The following is a 22,477-nucleotide window of genomic DNA, read 5'->3' on the forward strand; positions in this document are numbered from 1 at the left end:
CCTATCCAGTGGGCAAAGAGCGGAGGGCATGATGCTGGCTCAGCTGGTAGGAGCTGCAGGGCTGAAGGCTGAAGAATGAGGAGAGCAAGAGGGGAAAATCCCTTCTGCAGGTAAATTAAAGGCTTAAAACTGCTTCATGCAGAAGCTGTTCTCTCTGCGAAGCAAAGGTTCATCATGGAATCCTGCAATCCCAGTGGAAGGGACCTCAAGATCATCTGGTCCAACCTTTCCGGGCACAGCATGACCCAGATTTGTGGCCCAGCACTCTGTGCAGCCCAGTCCTAATGGTGTCCAATGCTGGGGAGTCACCACTTCCCTGGGAAGATTATTCCAATTGTTGTTCTCATGGGGAAACATTTTCCCTCTTGTGCTCAGATGGAATCTCCCCAGCAGTAACTTGTGCCCATCACCCCTTGTGTTTTCTATGGGAATCTTTGTCAAAAGGGAGTCTCCATCTTCTTTGTATCCACGTTTTAAACACTGGACCATGCTGACAAGGTCTCCCTGAGCCGCCTTCTCTCCAGGCTGCACAGTCCCATCTCCCTCAGCCTCTCCTCATCCAGGCCATGATCCACCTCCAGCTCTAGAAGGCACTGAACAGCTGCTCCAGATGCAGGTGGACATCCACAGAACACCCACTGCTGGGTGCCCCATGCATGCTTCAGAGACCAGGCACATTTGATCCTACATTTGATGGTACCAGACCACACGTTCAACGTGACTGACACCAGCAAGACCTCCAAAGCTCTTCAACAGCTCTGCCTTGCATCAGTGGTGTGCTCCACGAGGTCACTGTGTGAGGAAGGAGATGAAAACCACACAAGAGTTGTGCAGTATTAGAATGAGCAAGTGGTGGAATTAATGGTCAGAGAAAGGAAGACCCAGGGAAGCCAGACCAGAGACGTGCATCTCCCTGGGATGGTGGAAAGGCCTTTCCTGCATCAGATGAGACTCAGGCACCATCTCCCACCACCCAGCCTGGGCTGAATGGGGGGAACACATCACGATCCTGGGTTATTATGGCTCATGAGCTCTGTAAGGGTAACGAACCAGACCACCTTGAAGTAAAGCTCTTGAGATTCCCCTTCTGGCTTCAGTTGGACACCCCCAAGCATCACTGGCTTTCTTTTATTCATGGAATGGTTTGTGTTGGAAGGGACCTTAAATCCCATCCAATTCCAGCCCCTGCCATGGGCAGGGACCCCTTCCACTGGAGCAGCTTGCTCCAAGCCCCTGTGTCCAACCTGGCCTTGAGCACTGCCAGGGATGGGGCAGCCACAGCTTCTCTGGGCACCCTGTGCCAGCGCCTCAGCACCCTCACAGGGAAGAGCTTCTGCCTAAGAGCTCAGCTCAGTCTCCCCTCGGGCAGGTTCAAGCCATTCCCCTTGGCCTGGCCCTACAGGCCCTTGTCCCAAGCCCCTCTCCAGCTTTCCTGCAGCCCCTTTAGGCACTGGAGCTGCTCTCAGGTCTCCCCTTCAGGAGCCTTCTCTTCTCCAGGCTGCAGTTGAAGCTCATTACTTCCCATTTTCAATCTGCAAACTGCAATTAAAGCCCATTCAGCTGTTTAGAAATGCTCCAAAAGGGGCCTCTGTGAATCTGTTCCCTGCAGCCCGCGCTGCTTCAAAGCAATTCCTATTTTTGGGAGAGAAAACCCCAGCTGGAGGAGCTGCTGTCTCACAGCTCATCCAAGTTCCCCCTGTAGAAAACAGGCATCTGCAGGCAGGGTCCTGAGCAACCCAACTCTGAGCTAAGCTTAGCTTCAGCTTAGCTTAGATTCAACTGCGAGCACTGAAGTAGGTTAAGAGAGAACAGAGTGAAAACCCTCTGGGAAAGGAATACCACTGGGAATGGCTCCAGCAGCTGTTATGGAAGGGAATGGTTGTTAGAAACCAGCAGTGTTTGAGGGCACCTCTGTGATTATCTGCTGGCTTGGATGCTACTGGAGCCCATTCACATCCCTGCCTTGAGGACAGTGGTGTTGGTTGGGATAGAACAACTCACCCATGGGGATGGAGCACATGGAGCACATCTGCCTCAAACCCAGAGCTGCAAAGCAGGAGGGAACCTGGAGGTTCCTCACCCATTTATGATGGAAAAAGCTCCATAGGGAGATGCAGAGGGTACCTCCCATCCCACCCCGCTGCAGGCTCACAGTGCTTCAGTGTCTGGCTCAGGCAGCTCGTGCAGTCACTGCCTGAGCACAGAAGGGCTTTGATGGGTTTTTCACACAGGATCTTCTATTGTAGGACTGAAACAGCAGCTTTATTATCACCAAATGAACTAAAAAGGAATCAAAGAACAATCTCGAGTGGTTCCGTTCTGTCCTTCCTCAACCACAGCATTCACAGAGCCACAGCCTGGTTTGTGCTGAAGGGAGCTTAAACCCCATCCAGCTCCAACCCCTGCCACGGGCAGGGACCCCTTCCACTGGAGCAGCTTGCTCCAAGCCCCTGTGTCCAACCTGGCCTTGAGCACTGCCAGGGATGGGGCAGCCACAGCTTCTCTGGGCACCCTGTGCCAGCGCCTCAGCACCCTCACAGGGAAGAGCTTCTGCCTAAGAGCTCAGCTCAGTCACATTCCTTTAGTCTCATCCAGAAACAAGCCTCCCCCTGGGATGTGACACCCAATAACCACCTGGAAGTGAAAGACCCATAAGTGGGAATGCAGCCTCAGCATCCCCAGGACCTCATGTTCACCCCTCGGCTCCTGAGCAGCTCAGGGACAGAGCCCACATCCTGCCTTGTCCTTTCCTTCCCCATGGCCTCAGGGCAAAGAGCTCCAGGCCCTATGGGATGAGGTGTTTGTGGTGGGGAGCAGCTCCTGTCTGCCTCAGGCTCCCCATTGCCCAGGCAGTGCAGGACTGAACCTCACCAGCCCCTGAGGCTCCGCTCCCACCCTCCCACCATCAGCTCATCCTCCTCTCAAGGTACCACATGTGCCACACAGCACAAGGACACATCTGTCCTTGGGAAGGGGGTGGCAGCAAGTCCTTGTCACCCTTTGGCTTTAAAGGCCCCCCCCTACGAGCACAACATCATCCTGTGGGGTGGGAATCATAGAATCATAGAATAGTTAGGGTTGGAAAGGACCTTAAGATCATCAAGCTCCAACCCCCCTGCCATGGGCAGGGACACCTCACACTAAACCATCTCACCCAAGGCCTCGTCCAACCTGGCCTTCAACACTGCCAGGGATGGAGCATTCACAACCTCCTTGGGCAACCCATTCCAGTGCCTCACCACCCTCACAGTAAAGAACTTCTTCCTTAGAGCCAATCTAAACTTCCCCTGTTTAAGTTTGAGCCCGTTACCCCTTGTCCTGTCACTACAGTCCCTAATGAAGAGTCCATCCCCAGCATCCCTATAGCCCCCCTTCAGATACTGGAAGCTGCTCTGAGGTATCCATGCAGCCTTCTCTTCCCCAGGCTGAACAGCCCCAACTTTCTCAGCCTATCTCCATACAGGAGGTGCTCCAGTCCCTGATCATCCTCGTGGCCTCCTCTGGACTTGTTCCAACAGATCCATGTCCTTTTTATGTTGAGGACACCAGAACTGCACACAATGCTGCAGGTGGGGTCTCAAGAGAGCAGAATAAAGGGACAGGATCACCTCCTTCGCCCTGCTGGTCACGCTCCTTTGGATGCAGGCCAGGATACGGTAGAGAAGACAACGCTTTAGGTGCTGCCCTGCTCTCAAGCCCCACTGAGCCATGTGCTCGCCCTCCCTCAGGTCTGAGCAGCACTTGCAAAGCAGCTGAACCTGTGGCCATGTGGCTGCGTTGGATAAACCATGAGTGCCCTGCTCATGAAAGGAGGCTCAGACTGAATTAAACCCCTTCTGCTTCAGAAATGAGGTTCAAGTCAGCCCAGATTAGGAAAATCCCATAATAAATCAACCCTGGAGATTCAACCAGCTCAGAACTGTTGGTTCTTTTCTCTGGCTGCTTTAACCCCTTTCCTCCCTCTCAGGGAGCAATGACACCACCACACTGGGCTCAGTCTCGCCCAGGAGCTATGGGGATGGACACTGGTGACCCATCACCATGACAAACGCCACACAGAAACAGCACCACGGTTTGTGTGCCATGAACCCAGCGCTGAGGATTTGGGAAGAGATGAATCACCACACAAAGCAGGAACAATCAGAGATTCCCACCAGGGAGAAGGGCAGGTTGGGGTGGGATGGGAAGAGGAAGGAGCAGAGATGGGATTAGTTACTTCATTTTAAGGTACCAGTGTACTACACCCCCAAACTGGACCAGAAACAGAGGGGTGGGAGGCTGATAAATGTCATTCTGTGCCACTGTGCCCCACATCCTGTATTGTGTGTCAGGGAAGCTCTTCTAGATAAAGGGTAATGATCCTTTACTTTGAGGCCACAGAAACACTTGGAATGACCACACTGAGCCTCTCTCTGCACAGGTAAACAATTCCCTCTCCATGAAGGGGATCCCTCCCATTCCCAACTGGGAAACAAAGCCCAGCAGGACCAATGGGGTTGGTTTGTGGCAGAAGCCAGGGAAGGATCCAGGAAAATCACCCTCCCCTTGAGACATTCAAGACCAAGAAGCATTTCCCCACCATCACCTGCCTGAGCACTGGGGACCAGTCCCCTGCTGCTGCTGGAGCCCATTTACCAGCTCAGTGTTGAAGACAGGACACTGGGACACCCAGCTCCTGACCCAGGCATCACCACCCCCATTTCACTGACCTGGGTTTCTGAGGAGACTCCTTTGAACCAAACCAGCTGCTGCTCTTACTCCTCTCATCTCCTCCTGTGTGGATGATGGACGAGCCATGGGAAGACCCCACTTTCTCCCCTTGCCCCTTGCTCCCGGTGTCGTTCTTATTGCCCCCGTGGTGGAAGAGGCCTCCCTTTGCTCTCTTCTCTTCCTTCTTGGTGTCCTCAGCTTGCTTGTCCTTCGCTGTGTCCGTGGAGAAGACCATGGGAGCTGCAGCCTGGGTGGGTTTGTTCTCCATACGACTGCTCTCCTCCATCCTGGCTCTGCCCAGGTGGTTACTGAGGGTGACAGCTTTTGTGGAGACCCTGAGCTCCTCCTGCAGGGCCAAGCTGGGAGGAGAGGGGATGAACCTGGGCTCGTCTCTCTGCTGGGTCCTCTCAAAGCTGCTGACCCCCCAAGGCACCTCCTGGGGCTCGGCATGGACGGGAGCAAAGCCAGAGCCCTCCTGGTGCTGCTTGGGAACGCCGGAGCTCTGCGGGACACACGCGGGGCTCTTTGGTGCGGGCTCGTCGCTGTAAACGTGGCTCCCGTTGATGCAGAGGGAAGAGCGGGACACGGGGTCGTTCTTTGGCTTCAGGCTTTGGATGGCTTTGGGCTCCAGGACCGGGCTCACCTGGGAGACATCGTCACTGAATGCTCTCTTGTGGGTGGGCTTCGGGGATGGCAACAAGTCCTTCACTGCGGGGGAATCAAACACAAGACGGAGGTGAGGCCACCTGAGTAACAGGCCCGGGCAGGATGCACATCCTCATCCTCCCCTTGCAAACACTGCAGAGCTGGGAGCTGACACCTCCCACTGCATCAATGCAAAGCCCGGGTCACAGGTATGCGGCTGCACAGGTTGGGCAATGCCCTCCCCCGGACATCACCTCCCACTGCTGGATGCAGAGAGGAGCCTCTGTAAGACAGCAAATCCCTTGTCTGAGAGGATCCGAGGGGGATAACGCATGCAAGAAGGTGCCCAGAGGCTGCTTAAGGGCCAGGCCAAGGGGAATGGCTTGAACCTGCCCGAGGGGAGACTGAGCTGAGCTCTTAGGCAGAAGCTCTTCCCTGTGAGGGTGCTGAGGCGCTGGCACAGGGTGCCCAGAGAAGCTGTGGCTGCCCCATCCCTGGCAGTGCTCAAGGCCAGGTTGGACACAGGGGCTTGGAGCAAGCTGCTCCAGTGGAAGGGGTCCCTGCCCATGGCAGGGGTTGGAGCTGGAGGAGGTTTAAGCTCCCTTCCAACCCAACCCATTCAGTGAGTCCATGCCTGAGGGGGTTTTGCTTCCAAGTGATTTAAGAGTTTGCACTGAATGAAAGGTGCGGAGCCCCTGAGCTCTGCTCCTGTACCCTGCCTGATACAAGCCTGGACTGCCCAGTGCCTGCTCCTCCCTCCCCTGCCTGACTCTGTGGCTCCTGCAGCACTCAGCAGGCTCGGGGGAAGAGCCTGGTGATGATGCTGGGCTCCATGTGCCCCACAGCCACTCTCCCTCCAGCAGGAAACTCCCCTTCATCACAACATGAGGATGCTGGGGCCAGAGCGGTGCCTCCACTGTGCAGCACAAACCAAGCAGCATCACCTGTGGGGCTTCACCAGCACAGTGAGGAGCAGCACCGGGGTCTCCCTCCACCGTGGGGATTTGCTGTCTCCAGCCAATTAAACCAGAGCACTGCACATTGCTTCCAAGCAAGAATTAATTCCCCACAAGGACCCTTTTTGTTTGCAAATCGCAGCTGCCCGGGCACCAAGAGCTTTAACACCAGGAGCCAGTCACTGCCAAGGTTCTGCCTCAGGCCTGAGGTGTCCCAGCAGACAAGCAGCAGCAGCACCATGCCCTCCCCAGGGGCTTATTGCTCTGACCTGCTTTTAGGAGGCAGAGAGGAAAAGGTCCTAAAGAACCCTCAGAGCCCACGAGCTCGTGGCGAGCTGCAGGGACAATGTGGCATCAACCCGAGTCAGGTCGTTCACAGAGTATGAAAAGCAACATCTCAGATGCCCTCCCCTGTTCTGGCAAGCACAATGCTGCCAGCATGCAGAGGACCACAGAATCAGGGAATGGGTTGGGTTGGAAGGGACCTTAAAGCTCCTCCAGCTCCAACCCCTGCCACGGGCAGGGACCCCTTCCACTGGAGCAGCTTGCTCCAAGCCCCTGTGTCCAACCTGGCCTTGAGCACTGCCAGGGATGGGGCAGCCACAGCTTCTCTGCGCACCCTGTGCCAGCGCCTCAGCACCCTCACAGTAAAGAACTTCTTCCTTATATCCAATTTAAACTTCCCCTGTTTCAGTTTGAACCCATCACCCCTTGTCCTATCACTACAGCCCCTGATGAAGGGTCCCTCTCTGGCACCCGAGGGGAGATCCACAGATCTCAGAGGGTTTGTGCAGGATGCAGATAAGCAATGAGCTAAGAGACTTGCAGGAAAGCCTCCAGAGTCCCTCACAAAGAAAAGAAAAGGGGGAATAAAGAGGGGCAGAAGGAATGAAACCCATTATCCTCTTACCAGAGCGCTCCATGGACACACTGCTGTGTCTGCTGGGGGATCTGGATACCTCCGGGACATTCGAGGCCAGCCCCAGGCTGGCAGAGGAGATGGTGCTGTCGGACCCCAGGGAGGTGTTGGACTGAGTCAAGGATGACTTGCGGAGCTTGTTCTTCAGGAAGAAGCCCTTCACTTTGGATTTCTTGCCCCCAATGTCATAGTCATCCTCCACATCCAGGCCGCCCATGCTGCTGGGGATGATGGCAGAGGCTGACTCCAAGTCGTATTTCTTCTTGCCTTTCACCTTGTCCTTCAGCTTGCCAAAGGGGGACCGGGGCTTGTCCTTCATGGACAGGTCGAACATGCTGGCTGTGATGTTGTGCCGTGTGAACTGGATGCACACCAGGATCTCACCACGTTCCTTCTCCTTCTTCCCAGCCTTGGAGTGGAGCTTGTGCCACCTGGAGCCAGAGAGGAGAGAAAAGGGAAGGCCCTTAGAATCACTGAATCCAGACTGGTTTGGGAAGGGAGCTTAAATCCCATCCAGCTCCAACCCCTGCCACGGGCAGGGACCCCTTCCACTGGAGCAGCTTGCTCCAAGCCCCTGTGTCCAACCTGGCCTTGAGCACTGCCAGGGATGGGGCAGCCACAGCTTCTCTGGGCACCCTGTGCCAGCGCCTCAGCACCCTCACAGGGAAGAGCTTCTGCCTAAGAGCTCAGCTCAGTCTCCCCTCGGGCAGGTTCAAGCCATTCCCCTTGGCCTGTCCCTACAGGCCCTTGTCCCAAGCCCCTCTCCAGCTTTCCTGCAGCCCCTTTAGGCACTGGAGCTGCTCTAAGGTCTCCCCTTCAGGAGCCTTCTCTTCTCCAGGCTGCCCCAGCCCAGCTCTCTCAGCCTGGCTCCAGAGCAGAGCTGCTCCAGCCCTCGCAGCATCTCCATGGCCTCCTCTGGCCTCGCTCCAACAGCTCCAGGTCCCTCTTGTGCTGCTGCCCCAGAGCTGGATCAGGGCTGCAGGGGGGGTCTCCCCAGAGCACAGCAGAGGGGCAGGATCCCCTCCCTGAGCTGCTGCTCACGCTCTAGGGGTGCACCCAGCACAGGGGGGGCTCTGGGCTCAGGTGCTCACTGAAGCCGGGTCATGGGGACCTTATGAACCTTTTACTTCTCCATTTCCCCACGGTACCACATTCATACAGGGAAGAACAAGACCCAGGCCATGAGGAAACCATTTCCTCCCCAGAGCCGTCACCAACCCAGTGCCCTCACTCCCTTCTCCTCCCACGGGATGCTCCATCCTTGTGCCCTGGTTCCAAGCATCACTTCCCAGGGTGGCTGCAGCAGGACGGGGAGGTCTCCAGCGCAGCTCCTGTCCCTGCAGCTCTGATCCCCCTGCTCCAAGCATGAACGTTCCCCTTGACAAGGCACAGGGAAGTCTGCAGGTTCAGGACAGCCCCCGTTTCTCCCTGCTGTGTTTCACGGGTGAAACACACAGCAATGAGGGGCAGAAGAACCTTCCAGACCTGGATTACCCAATGAGTTCCTAAGAAAGACAAACCCCAGCAGTGTTCTACAGCCACTGGAAAGCAAAGTCATAGAATCATAGAAGAGTTAGGGCTGGAAAGGACCTTAAGATCATCCAGTTCCAACCCCCCTGCCATGGGCAGGGACACCTCGCTCTAAACCATGGCACCCAAGGCCTCGTCCAACCTGGCCTTGAACACTGTCAGGGATGGAGCATTCACAGCCTCCCTGGGCACCCATTCCAGTGCCTCACCACCCTAACAGGAAAGAATTTCCTCCTTATATCCAATCTAAACTTCCCTTGTTTCAGTTTTAACCCATTACCCCTTGTCCTATCACTACAGTCCCTAATGAAAGTCAGTGGAAAGAGAACACCCAGGGCAGGAAAACGTGAGGGGTGGAGGTGGGTGTGAGCACACTGAAACCCCCATGGAGAGGGGAAAACACCGGTCATGGCCTCCAGAGGCTTCCCAGTCAGTGCTGGGGGAGAGACCACATCCTGGACAAAGGGAGGAGATGGAAAACCTGAGGAGCCTGCACCCTGCCTTGGGAACAGGCACCAACCCTTCCTTCCTTGCTGGATGCCTGGGTAGATAACGTGGGCACAGCTGGAAGCACCCAGGTCCTTCAGCATGTAACTGAGGTGCCATTGGAACGCAGGAGGGCACGGACATGGGGGTACATCAGGGAATGGTGTGGATTGGAAGGGACCTTAAAGCTCATCCCTGCAGGCCCTTGTCCAAAGCCCCTCTCCCGGTCTCCTGAAGCCCTTTTAAGCACTGGAAGGCTGTCATCACCCTAGGGATGCTGGGGAGGGACTCTTCATTAGGGACTGTAGTGAGAGGACAAGGGGTAACGGGTTCAAACTGAAACAGGGGAAGTTTAGATTGGGTCTAAGGAAGAAGTTCTTTACTGTGAGGGTGGTGAGGCACTGGAATGGGTTGCCCAGGGAGGTTGTGAATGCTCCATCCCTGGCAGTGTTCAAGGCCAGGTTGGACAGAGCCTTGGGTGATATGGTTTAGTGTGAGGTGTCCCTGACCATGGCAGGGGGTTGGAACTGCGTGATCTTAAGGTCCGTTCCAACCCAAGCTATTCTATGATTCTTCCACTTGCTTATCCCGCCGCCCCCTCCACTGTCAGTGCTCAGCTTCACGCTTGGACACATCCAGACCCGCGGGATAAAATCCATGGGGAAGAAAAGCAGCATTAACTCCTTCCAGCAAGCCCCAGCAGCACAAAGGCTCCCAGTGAGGCTGATCCAGTGCCAGGGAGCAGTCGGGAAGCGGGAGCAGGTGAGTCAGACGGACACTTCCCGGAGCAGCCGTAGGGAAAGGGCTGCCTGGAACAGGCTGCGGCCACAGCACATCAGCTCCAACATTGTTCAGCTTGATGCAAGACCTGGATGGGGTTCAAGAGGGAAGGGCTAAAGCAGGGATGCAGGAGCTGAATCATTCGGCTGGGGATGAGGAGAGGGAATCTCGCAACGGGTTTCAGATCTGTGTCATCAAGAGGGAGAATCCGGGGGGATTAACGCAAGGAAAGAGCGGAGCTGCTGAGGATGAGGAGATGGAACAGCCCCCAGGAGCTCAGCCCCCATGGATTCACTCCCTGCACCTCCCATCAGTTAAGTCGTGGTCATTAAGGTGAATCTGATGCCTTTGAAAGAAGGAGCTGGAAAACCTGCTCCAAACAGTGTGTGCTGAAGGCACAGCCCCTGCTGCTGCTGGCACTGGGTTGAGGAGCTGTTTTAGCTGCCAGCAGGCAGGACACCACCTCAAACAGGGCACGGAGCTATATTTAGGCTGTGCTCTAAGTTTATGGGTGTTTGGGAGGATTCAGTTGTTCCATGTTGGGTGTTTCTGACTGAATCACTGGAAACAGGAGGTGCCAGCACGGCCTCAGCTGGGACGCAGCAGGAGCCTGGGACTGGGGCTGGTTTCAAGTCCTGGCTAAACACAAACTCCTGCAGCATCTTTTTGCCATTATCCCATATCCCTCACTTGTCCATGTTTCTTCCATGAATTGCCCCCAGGGGGAAGCCCTGGGTGGGATTCTGGAGTGGAGCCACCCAAGCCCAAGTCTTGGAGGAGGACGTGATCAAAATCAAACAGGTTTTGCTCATACAAAGCCTTTTCCAGGTCTGCAATAGCCACCATGGGCTTCACAGCTCCAGCTCAGCCCAGCTGCTCTGAACTGAGCTGGGTTATAGTAATAACCAGTGGAAGAGGTGGTGGTAGCAAGAAGCATGGGGAGATACAGGAACCTCTGCCACCATGTCCAGCACCCAGGAGTGCAGGGACCCAATTCCCAGAGGTGTTTGGGGCCTCTCTTGAGGAGGTGCCACCAGCTTGGGTCCGGCTCCTCACTGCACAGGACATCCAGGACAAGCCACCCACACTGGTGGGTGATGGTGGAGCTGCTGGAGCGAGGCCAGAGGAGGCCATGGAGATGCTGCGAGGGCTGGAGCAGCTCTGCTCTGGAGCCAGGCTGAGAGAGCTGGGCTGGGTCAGCCTGGAGAAGAGAAGGCTCCTGAAGGGGAGACCTTAGAGCAGCTCCAGTGCCTAAAGGGGCTGCAGGAAAGCTGGAGAGGGGCTTGGGACAAGGGCCTGTAGGGACAGGCCAAGGGGAATGGCTTGAACCTGCCCGAGGGGAGACTGAGCTGAGCTCTTAGGCAGAAGCTCTTCCCTGTGAGGGTGCTGAGGCGCTGGCACAGGGTGCCCAGAGAAGCTGTGGCTGCCCCATCCCTGGCAGTGTTCAAGGCCAGGTTGGACACAGGGGCTTGGAGCAAGCTGCTCCAGTGGAAGGGGTCCCTGCTCGTGGCAGGGGTTGGAGCTGGATGGGGTTTAAGCTCCCTTCCCACCCAAACCAGGCTGGGGTTCCCTGATTTCCACCCATCACCTTCTGCCCCCCTCCCCTGCCACTGCTCCTGTTGGACACCTCAGCCCCAGCCACTTGGGAGCCAGGCTTGCTCCAACACAACCCAAGCAGGGCAGCTCAGAGCAGCTGAAGACACAAGCTGCAGGTTCAGCTACAGAATCCACCTCCATTCTTCCCTCTTCCACCCTACGGGTCCAGCACCATCCAGTGCCTGCTTCCAGCATCCCCAAAGCACATCCAGCATCACCCCAGGATCTGCCACCCGTGATGCTGTGCCAGGGGATGTCTGCAGGGGGAAGGAAGCAGGAAGCTGCCCCAGCACAGAGAGGAAGCCTCAAACAGAAACTCATTGCAGATGTCCCAAAAAAGGGGAAGCTTGAGGCCATTTCAAGCTCTCAGACGTGCTCCAGGCCTTTTGCAAGCTGCCATCCCACTGTTCCCAACCCCCTGCATGGCTCATGTAGGTCACAGTGTGTAATCAGCACATCCCAAACGCTTCCAGACTGCTTCAGTTAAACCCTTTCTATGTAAAGGCTTCTCTCTCCTCCCACGGGAGCCAAGGAGAAGGGTGGGATGTGCAGGTCTGGGAGGAAAGGCAGAAAGCATCTATATTTATAGCTGCTGTTGCCAGGATCAGTTGGAGCAGCAAAGGGAAGCATGGAAAGGGGAACACAAAGCACTGCTCTAGCTCCAGGCCCCCCACGTGCTTTCCCTCATCCTCCAGCAACATCCCATTCCGGAAAGGCAGCAAGTGCTGAGCAAAGGGAAAACCAGCCTGGCCTGGGAACGGGAGCGTAGGAGCTGCTTGTGGAGGAGGGAGAGGGACCAGACCAGGTGCTGGGGGGCACAGGGGGGCGCGGAGCCTGAGCAGAGCTGACCTGAGGCTTGCTGGCACCTTGCGCATCCCCATCCTGGTTCAAGCAGCTCCTCCAGCACAAGCCCAAGGCCAAAGCCCCCAGCCCATCACACAGCATGGCTCTGAGATGCCACATGCACCAGCAGGTCACCATCCTGCCCTGCTTCCAAGCAGGATGTGGGTCCTGCCAAGCAGGAGATGCATCTATCCAAGCAGGACCACCACCTGGGATGGGGGTCCCCAAGAGATCCCCATCCACCGAGGGACCCCAACAGAGCTGCTCCATGCACCCTTGGTACCTCCAGCAGTGCTTCTCCAGTTTCCCCCTCAGACTGGTCCCAGTGCTTTACCAGCAGCGAGTCCAAGAGAGCCTCCTTGGAAGTCAAGTCCCATAGCGACTCGTGCAGGTCATGGATGCGGGCAGGGAAGGATGCACAGATGGGAGTGCTCTTAACCAAAGCCCCCCAGAACCACTCAGCACTGCCATAGGGGGGTGATGCTCACCTCAAACTGAGCAGAACTGCTCCTGCCCCACACACGGGAGCCTCCTGAGCTGCAGTACAAAGACAGCCCAGCAGGGAGCCAGTGCCTCTGCCCCGGCTTGCAGCAGCCTGGCTCTCACTGCTGATTCATCCCTGCAGCAAGGTCAGCCTCAGGAGAAGAGCCCCAGGTCTTTGATCCAAGAATATTTGGGCCTTTACAGTGACAGAGCAGGGCAGGAGCGAGAAAACACAAAGGTAGAAGGGGCACGACCCCCTCGATGGGCACAAGGCACCTATGGAAACACAGAGGATCCCAGACTGGTTTGGGTATGAAGGGAGCTTAAAGCTCCTCCAATTCCAACCCCTGCCACAGGCAGGGACCCCTTCCACTGGAGCAGCTTGCTCCAAGCCCCTGTGTCCAACCTGGCCTTGAGCACTGCCAGGGATGGGGCAGCCACAGCTTCTCTGGGCACCCTGTGCCAGCGCCTCAGCACCCTCACAGGGAAGAGCTTCTGCCTAAGAGCTCAGCTCAGTCACATTCCTTTAGTCTCATCCAGAAACAAGCCTCGCCCTGGGATGTGACACCCAATAACCACCTGGAAGTGAAAGACCCATAAGTGGGAATGCAGCCTCAGCATCCCCAGGACCTCATGTTCACTCCTCGGCTGCTGAGCAGCTCAGGGACAGAACCCACATCCTGTGGTGGATGAACCCAGTGCTGGGGGTTCTGCAGCACAGGCTGCGTTTGGGGCTGCTTTTGGCTGCTCTGCAAAGTGGCCCCTGGGAAGCTGCTGGAAAATCAACCCGGGAGAACCATGGAAAATCGGATTCCCCCCAGAAGGGGAAGAAAGGGCTCGGGGGGCTGAGGGGGAGAAGTTCTCTCTCCAACCTGCATCACTGCGAGCAGTGCTTGAAACCAAACCTGAACCAACCTCTCCCCAGCATCTCAAGCTGCTCCCCGGAGGGGTTCCAGCCCTGACAGCACCAACTCAGCTGCTCAGGAGGGCATCAGTTAAATGGGATGTCAGAACTGAAGAGCAGGAGCTGTGTGTGGTGAGGGGAACAAGAGGATGCAGCTATGGGTGCAGTGCTGGAGCTCCAAGTGATGCGTTACTGCAGCGGATGCAGGCACATGGGACAACCAGGATGAGAAGATCCCACACGTGTCCCATATGAAGGGCTCATCCCATGGCTCAGTCCAGGGACAGAGCTGTTGTCTCCAGTGGGACTCAAAGGCACGGCAACCTCCAAGGTACAATGAAAACCAGGGATAAACCTACCCCTGCCTGTGCCCACAGCTCCCTGCAACAGCCAGGCTGTGATACAGACCAGGCACGTATCCTGCTCCATGCACGAGGTCCATCCTGACAATGTCCTGAGCATCTTCACTCCTGCATCCCATCCGGAGCAGTGCCCCACAGGATCCTTCCACTTCCCATCACCTCCCCTTGGCTATGGGGAAACAGGGGTGGCCCAGACCTGCAGAGCCCCAAACAGGCTGCTGGCATGACCCTGTGTGTACACAGGGGATGCTGCCCATCACTCCCCACATCTGCCCCTACTGCCCCTGTGCTGGCTGGCAGAGGCAAGCAGGGGGTGTGAAGGCAAGGAGGGGGACATGGGAGACCCCAGGGATGGAGCAGAGCCACCAGCACATTGCTGGCATGAGAACAAGGGTGGGTAACTCCATCACAGGTTCTGAAGAGCAGAGCTTTCCAGTGCCCAGGGCAGGATGGGCATGAAGGAAGAGGAGACCAGGGAAGATTTAAGGAGCTGTAAAAAGGGGCATGAATCATTTATGAATGGAGATGGTAGAGCAAGAGACAGAAAATCAGCTCGTAAAAGGGCACTGGAGCTGGTGCAGGGCCTGGAGCCCAAGTGTGATGGGGAAGGGCTGAGGGACCTGGGGGGTTCAGTCTGGAGAAGAGAAGGCTCAGGGGGGACCTGATGGCTGCCTCCAACTGCCTGACAGGAGGATGGAGCCAGGAGGGGCTGGGCTCTGCTCCCAAGGAACAAGGGATGGGACAAGAGGAACCGGCCTCAAGCTGCACCAGGGCAGGGTTAGATGGAGCTGAGGAACAATTCCTGCCCCAGAGGGTGCTCAGGCATTGGAACAGGCTGCCCAGGGCAGGGCTGCAGGCACCGTCCCTGCAAGTGTTCACACAGCGTGGAGATGAGGCCTCAGTGCCATGGGGCAGTGGTGGCCTTGGCAGTGATGGGAATGGTTGGACTGGAAAAGGGCTTTTCCATCGTGGGTGATCCCATGATCCTATGAAGATCCCTTCCAATCTCTGGAAAATCCCTCTGGGATCCTGTGCTTGCAAAGCACAGGGGACAGCAAGGAGCTGCTCTGCAGGCTCTTCTGGTGCTCTCACTCCTGGGGAACCACCTCACACACAACCCAGCCTGCACACCATGGGATGGGCAGGAGAAACGTGTTACTGCTGCAAATCCTTCCCTGCTTCCAGCTGGGAAGAGCAACATGGAGAACCCGGTACCTGGAGCAACACAAGCTTGGGAATGTAGAGCCTGTCCATACAGCTTGAAACACCCAATACAGCAACAGGTTACACATCCCAGAACCCCAGCAGGGCAGTAGGTGCTCTACTCATACACACACCTTTACCCTTGGTGGATTTGCTGCTGAAGAGACCCCTAGGCTGGAAAGGCAGAGCTGGAGAGGCCAAGGGATGCTCCTCTGGGAATGGGGCTCCCAAGCCCCCAGCTGGGCTGGGAAGTCCATCCTATTGGAAAGCCAAACCTCCCATCCCAGCCAAGCTTGTGACAGAGAGAGAGGCACCAGCACTGGTTTAAAAGCCATTTCCACTCCACAGAGCACGTGTAGAAAGATGTGAGTTCTTCTCTGGACTCCTCCTGTCAAGGAGCCCCCATGGGGTTACTGGGGGCAAGGAGCCCATGTGGACACCAAGAGAAGCCCATCCATGAGCCAGCTACAGAGTGGGCAGAATAACCCGGTCTAGACCCCGCTCTGGAAGCGACCACAGTGCAAACATGCTCTCCACACCAACAGATGCTCTCCCTCTGGTGAAAGAATGGGGATGTCTCCTACAGTGGAGCAGGAATCACGAAGAGCATCCCCAGTAACTCCTCTCCTGCTGTGGATGCTGCCTTTGAGCCACCCAGCTCATCGCAACATGAGGATGCATCCCTTTGGGGGGGTGACAGGATGGAGGGCAGCGCCCACCCCACATTCCTGCTCACCAAAGAGGAAGGATTGGCATGAAATAAAGGAGGGAATCACCTTGGAAAGATGAACTGAGGCGGTGAAGAACGGCCTGAGCACCAGCTGAACTCAGCACATGCGATAGCACCACCTCCATCTGCAACTTGAGCTTTGTGCCAATGGGTTTGAGGCGCTTCCTGAGCTGGATGGAGGTTTTCCTGCAGCTTCTGAGGGGAAAAGCCAGCTGGAAGCAGTGCACACTTGGAAAAATCCATGTGAAATAGAGAAAGAAGCCTCAATCTGCAGCTATTGAGGGTTGAAGATGAAGCAGGGTGATGGACCAGCGCTCTTGGCCACCACGAGCCCAAAGCCAATGTGTCAGACTCGCAAAGCTGGGCTCAAAGAGCTTTTAAACGAGGACAAAAGCAGAGCCTATCTGGAGCAGGACAGAGCGAAGACCTTAAGCCACTTAAAGCAGCACTGGAGACCGGGTGACAACGGGGTTAACTGGGCTGGGAGGAGCAACATGCAGCCCTGCCATCCGTTTGGAAGCAGCAGCATCATGCTCTCCTTTGGGCTCCCAGCTCAGGGCAAACCCTGTCCCCAGAGCCGGCTGCCTCCAGCACACAGAGCCCATCCAGACCTGGGTTTTGGCAGGACCAGGCCTCTCCTCCCCCTGCTCAGCAGGGTTTCAACACAGCAGGGTGTTTCCTGGCTCTGCACAGACACAACAACCCTGCAGAGCTGCCTTTCCAAGCCACAACAAGCGTTTCATCACAGCCCAGGTGTCCCAGCACACAACTGGTGCTCTCAGGACCTTCACCAGCACCTCTGATCACAGCAGCTCCTGCAAAGAGGGCTCTGCCTGCCCTTGCATTGAGACTTTCCATCCCTGAGCCGCTGTTTCCTCTCTGCCTCCTACCAAGGTCTCTTCCCCTCCTTGGTTTAAGGACACACTGCAGTGCTAGGGCCTCAGCTCACGCCCCATAGGGAGCAGGCAGTGAGCTCTGACCCTGGCTGTGAAGATCTCCCCTAGGATGCAGCCACGAGCCAAGGCTGTGGTGGGAATGGCAATGAGCACGAACCACTGCATCTGAGATGCCACAGCCAAGGGCCCACAGGTCACAGTGTTCTTCTGCTCTAATGATGTCCATGGATTTAAGGGAGACCTTGGAACAGTCTTCCAGTGCCTAAAGGGGCTACAAGAAACCTGGAGAGGGGCTTGGGACAGGGGCCTGTAGGGCCAGGCCAAGGGGAATGGCTTGAACCTGCCAGAGGGATGACTGAGCTGAGCTCTTAAGCACAAGTTCATTACTATGAGAGCAGCTGTGGCTGCCCCATCCCTGGCAGTGTTCAAGGGATGGGAAATCCCTTTTCCACTCAGACTTGCCCCAGAACTGAGCTCCATCACAACATGGAGGAGAGAAGCAGCCCCAGTGGCCTCAAGGAGAAGTTCAACACCCAAAGGAAAAGGTTTTGTACCCCAATGGCTTCTCTGCTGATGGAGAGTGAGAAGAGCATCTCATTCCTGCTGCCAGCATAGAGGAGCTGAGGCCATCCTGACCCCCCTGCAACCAGCCCCTCCACAGCTGGGAAGGGACAGGAAGGAGTAAAAGGAAGTGCTATAGGGAGGTTTGGGGCTGTAACTCCTGTTCCAAGGCTGCAGCCAACAAACAACTGCAAGTCACTGCAGGCAACACCAGAGCCAGGATCACAGCTCCTCCTGCTACTCACAGTGTCTTAAGTAGATCCCAGTGCTCCAAAGCCTGGAATTGTGCCCTTTGGAGACTGGGCTCCAGAAGAGCTTCTCCCTGGAAGGGTTTAACCTTTCCCATTGTGAGATCTTAGGGAAAGAAAGCAAAGTAAAATGGGATTTCAAAGGGATGAGGAGGAGGTCCTGATGTGTCCACTGTCCTTTCCCACCATCAGCCACGGAGCAAAATCCTTTGGGATCCCTACAGCAAGGCCCAAAGGCATTATATGGGATGCCCAGCATGGAGCTCCCACCACAGGGCACACCTGAGAGATGCCACCGCATTGTCCAAGGGGGTAACACAGCCTGAGGGGTGTTGGATGGAAGCTGTGGGTCACAGCAGCTGGAGTCATCTGCACCCATCCCAAACCCCCTGTGGCAGGGATGGCTTGGAGGGAAAGCAGGATGAGCCCCAAAGGGGCCTGCAATGGCACTCCCTGGCTGTCAGGAAGCAGAAGGGATTGATAACTGCCTTGGGAGCACAGAGAAACCCTCTGCTGCTGGGCTGAGCCCTTGGCTTGGGGGGCTCCATGGAGCCCCCACATCTCCCTGTGTGCCAGCAGCACTGTCGTGGTGACCATCACCATGCCCCTATGGAAGGGTTTCATTGCATGGTCTCATCCTGCTGCTGGACTGGGCTTTGGGCTCCCAAAATACAAGGCAGGCCAGAGATCTACAGGTTATGGGAGGGAGAAGGGAGGACCAGGAGCATCCTGCCCATGCAGAGCCATGGCACCGAGGGTTTGACGCAGGAGGATGGACGTTGGGCACTAAAAGGCATGGGTGGTACATAAAGGCACTAGAAGCTCAAGTGGATAAGGAGAAGTGATGCTGAGCACCACTGCCTTGCTTGCCAAGCCCCAAGCCTTGGGGCCGAGTGTTGGATAAGCTTTGGGATACCCCAAAAAGGCCAAAAGGCTGCTCCTGTGCAAGTCCAAGAGTTGATTTCCTCCTGGGCAACACATTGTAAGGGCAGAGATGCTGAGCTCAACAGAGCAGCCCAGAAACAGCCCAATGCTTCCTGGAGGAGAGTCCAAGCTGGATGGAACATTTTCCATGGAGCTGAAAAACAGGGATGAAAATCCTCACGCGTTCCCATGCAACAGAAACGAGCAGGAAAATGAGAGCAAGGGCAGGGCACTGCCAACAGAGGCCTTTGGGAAGCAGGATCCCATTCCAAGCGGGAGCAGCTTCGTGCCCAGGAGCAAGGAGCAGAAATGGGGTCCTAAGCAGTGTATGGCTCAAGTCCTGCATCCCTCACTTGCAGGCAGTGGTTATCTCTGCTGCACAGACCTGGGTGTGCTCCATGCTGTGGGCCTGGAGCCTGCTTTGCTGTTTCTTAATCTGGGACTAAAAGCTCCTCCTAAACAAAACTGGTTGCAATGGAAGCCATGGGAATGCGGTTGGAAGTTTATAGAGGTCTCATAGAACCAGGGCCTGTCCCCAAGTCTTCACCTGGACAAGCTCCAGCACTTGGGATTCTGATCCAAGATAAAGCGCAGCCCCTTCCATGCTGCAGGCTCCCAGCAGCTTCCACTCATGGTGAGTGAAGGGAGATGCTCAGGGTGATTGCTCCCTGTCAGGTTTTCCATGCTCACTTCCACCAGGAGATAAAGAAGGGACCATAAAGAGCCTGAAAAGCTCTTAACAGCAGGAGGGGAAGTTCATTTTCCTTAGGCAAGCAAAGCTACAGGAAGGGAGGGAAGGAGACAGCAAAAAGCCTGGAATTCTCCAGCCTCACCGCCCTGACCCCCGCCTTGTGCTGCGGTAATGGTGTGATAGCATCCAGCCACGCTGGACATTGCTCCCATGGGATTAACAGCCCCTAACACCGGGACCTTTGAGCCAGGACCATGGGCTCAACCTCCTGAACCCTCTGCTGACAGCAGCACGATGTTCCCGGTGCAGTGCTCCCCGAAGCACAGGCAGGATGGGAGAGTTCCTGTGCTCCCCAGCACCCACGGACCAGCACTGCCCTGAGGCCTGTGCGCAACCCCGCTTTGAAGCAGACCTGGAGAACCCCGATCCAGCTCCTCCAGCACCTCCCATTCCCCAGGCAGGGCCAAGAGGAGCGACCTGAGCGCTGCAGGGGAAACGCTCAGACACCAGCTCCATGGTTTGAGTCCCTTTCCCCTGGGAACACTCCCATTCCAGGGCGGGCAGGAGGCTCCCCGAGAGCCGTCTCTCTGCTTTTCCAAGCCTTTTCCATGCTGATCCCACTCTCCAGGCTGTGCCCTGGGGAGGAGGCTCCCCTCCAAGCCTGTGCTTTGGGCACTGAGCCAGTGGAATCCCTGGGGTCTGGGAATGGCAGAGCGGTGGGGATGCTCCCAGAGGCACACAGCAAAGCTCTTCCCTAAAGGAATTTCATCCACATTCCCGCATTTCTCCGCTTGGCAAAGGCTAGGAAATGTTATTATTGCTTTAAATCCTTCAGGAGGAAGAACAGCAAATCCCCTCCAATAGGGATTTATGCCGGAAGCAGCACAGGGATGGGGGTCAGGCCCTGAACTCGGGGAGCCTCCTGCAGCAGCTCCGTGACAAACCAGGTCACAGTCCCACCACAGCCACCAGAAGGACAAAGCACAACGTGGATCCGTGCCCCAGCTTCCCTGGAATGCCGGAGCCCAGCGGGACCCTCACGGGATAAGCAAGGTCCCTTGGGACACATGGAAGAATGGATCCTGTGCCTTGCCCCACATGATTCCCTTCCAGGGCTGATGGGAGCCACCCCATCCTCCACACCACACGTGATGTCCTACTCCCAGCAACGTCCTTCCTGGAGCATCCACAGGCCCCGGGATACCCTCAGCCTGCAGTGCCCTTCCTGAGTCACACACAGACCCCAGGGCACCCCCCCACTCCTTGTGACACCCTTCTTGGTGCATGCACAGCCCCTGCCGTGGGGCAAGCCCGATCCCATGGCACCCTCTGGCCCCCTCCATAGGGTCTCCACGGACCCCACAGCACACCAGGGACCCACTGACATTCGTCCTGGGCACACTGGGACCCCACAGCACCCATCCTGGGCACTCAACGACCCCACAACACCCATCCTGGGGTACCAGGGACCCATTGATATCCATCCTGGGCACACTGGGGCCCCACAGCACTCATCCTGGGGTACCAGGGACCCACTGATATCCATCTTAGGCATGCTGGGACCCCACAACACCCATCTTGGGGCTCACATAGACCTACTGACACCCATCCTGGGGTAACAGGGACCCCACAACACCCATCTTGGGGCTCATATGGACCTACTGACACCCATCCTGGGGCAGCAGAGACACCACAACACCCATCCTAGGTATGCAGGGACCCACTGATATCCATCTTGGGCACACTGGGTACCCACAACACCCATCCTGAGCACCCAAGGAATCCACAGCACCCATTCTGGGTATGCAGGGACCCACTGATATCCATCTTGGGCACACTGGGTACCCACAGCACCCATCCTGGGCACTCAAGGACCCCACAGCACCCATCCTGGGTATGTAGGGACCCACTGACACCCATTCTGGGGCTCATATGGACCCACTGACACCCATTCGGGGGCTCCTATGGACCCACTGACACCCATCCTGGGGCTCCTATGGACCCACTGACACCCATTCTGGGGCCCCAGGGACCCACTGACACCCATCCTGGGGCTCATACGGACCCACTGACACCCATCCTGGGTATGCAGAGACCCCACAACACCCATACTGGGGCTCATATGGACTCACTGACACCCATTTGGGGGCTCCTATGGACCCAGTGACACCCGGGCCCCACTGACACCCATCCTGAGCACACCGGGACCCCGCTCCCGACTCCCCTGGGGCGATGCCCGGCCCTCACTCACCGCTCGTCGGGCGCTCGGCCCTGCTGCAGGGCGGGCTCCAGCGGCACCAGGGCCTGCCCGAGGAAGCGGTCCATGCCCACCAGGGCCCGGTGCATGACGGTGAGGAGCAGGCCGGGGCAGGCCGCGGGCTCGGCGGGCAGCTCGAAGGCGCACTCCTCCCGCCACTCGGGGCTCCCGGTGCTCTTCTCGGCCACCGAGGTGCTGTACCTCTCGCGGCCCAGCTGGATGATGGTGTACGCGTCGCTGGTGCCCGCCTTGCCGCCGCTCTTGCACCGCAGCCCGCGGGCCCGCACCACCGTCACCTGGACATGGGTGGGCAGCCAGGCCGGGGACCCCTCGGCCGGCAGCGCGGCCGCACGCAGCAGCGCCATGGCGGGACGCTGAGGAGAGGGGAGGTGCCGGGCCGGCCGGAACCGGATCCAACCGGACACAACCGAACCGGACCGGGCCCCGCTCCGAGGCCGCTGCCGCAGCCGGGCCGCAGCGCGAGCGACACCGGCCCCCTCCGCCCCTCACAAACCCCGCCCCCGAGATTGTTGAAGCCACGCCCCCCACACAGAGACCACGCCTCCTACGCTCCGCTGGCCCCGCCCCGTCTCGGTCGGAGGGGGCAAGTGCAGGGGGTGGGGCTTGCACGGGAAGGGGGTATCGGGGGGGTGTCACTGGACACCCCGAGATGTCGCGACAGCTCCCGCGCCTCACGCGTCCCCCATGGCCCCTTTCCCTCACCCGCTGCTGTTACCCTGCCCCAAGCCGTGT

At 57.2% G+C, this 22,477-nt stretch overlaps 1 protein-coding gene across 1 annotated transcript in view; it reads right to left on the reverse strand.

Moving 5' to 3' along the window:
* RAB11FIP5 (RAB11 family interacting protein 5) overlaps window positions 1-22,098 on the reverse strand; it is a 37,162-nt gene extending 15,064 nt beyond the window's left edge. The window contains exons 1-3 of the mRNA XM_061351926.1: window positions 21,719-22,098; window positions 7,222-7,661; window positions 4,710-5,418 (exon numbers count right to left, since the gene is read on the reverse strand). Of these exons, the coding sequence (XP_061207910.1) occupies window positions 4,710-5,418; window positions 7,222-7,661; window positions 21,719-22,089 (1,520 nt within the window). The 5' untranslated portion in view covers window positions 22,090-22,098. The remainder of the gene's footprint in view (window positions 1-4,709; window positions 5,419-7,221; window positions 7,662-21,718) is intronic.
* Between the last annotated feature and the right edge of the window lie 379 nt (window positions 22,099-22,477).

Source organism: Neopsephotus bourkii, unplaced genomic scaffold (assembly GCF_033783945.1).
Source record: "Neopsephotus bourkii isolate Nb327-2 ecotype Australia unplaced genomic scaffold, CSIRO-AGI_Nbou_v1 NB_616, whole genome shotgun sequence".
Classification (NCBI taxonomy): Eukaryota; Metazoa; Chordata; class Aves; order Psittaciformes; family Psittacidae; genus Neopsephotus; species Neopsephotus bourkii.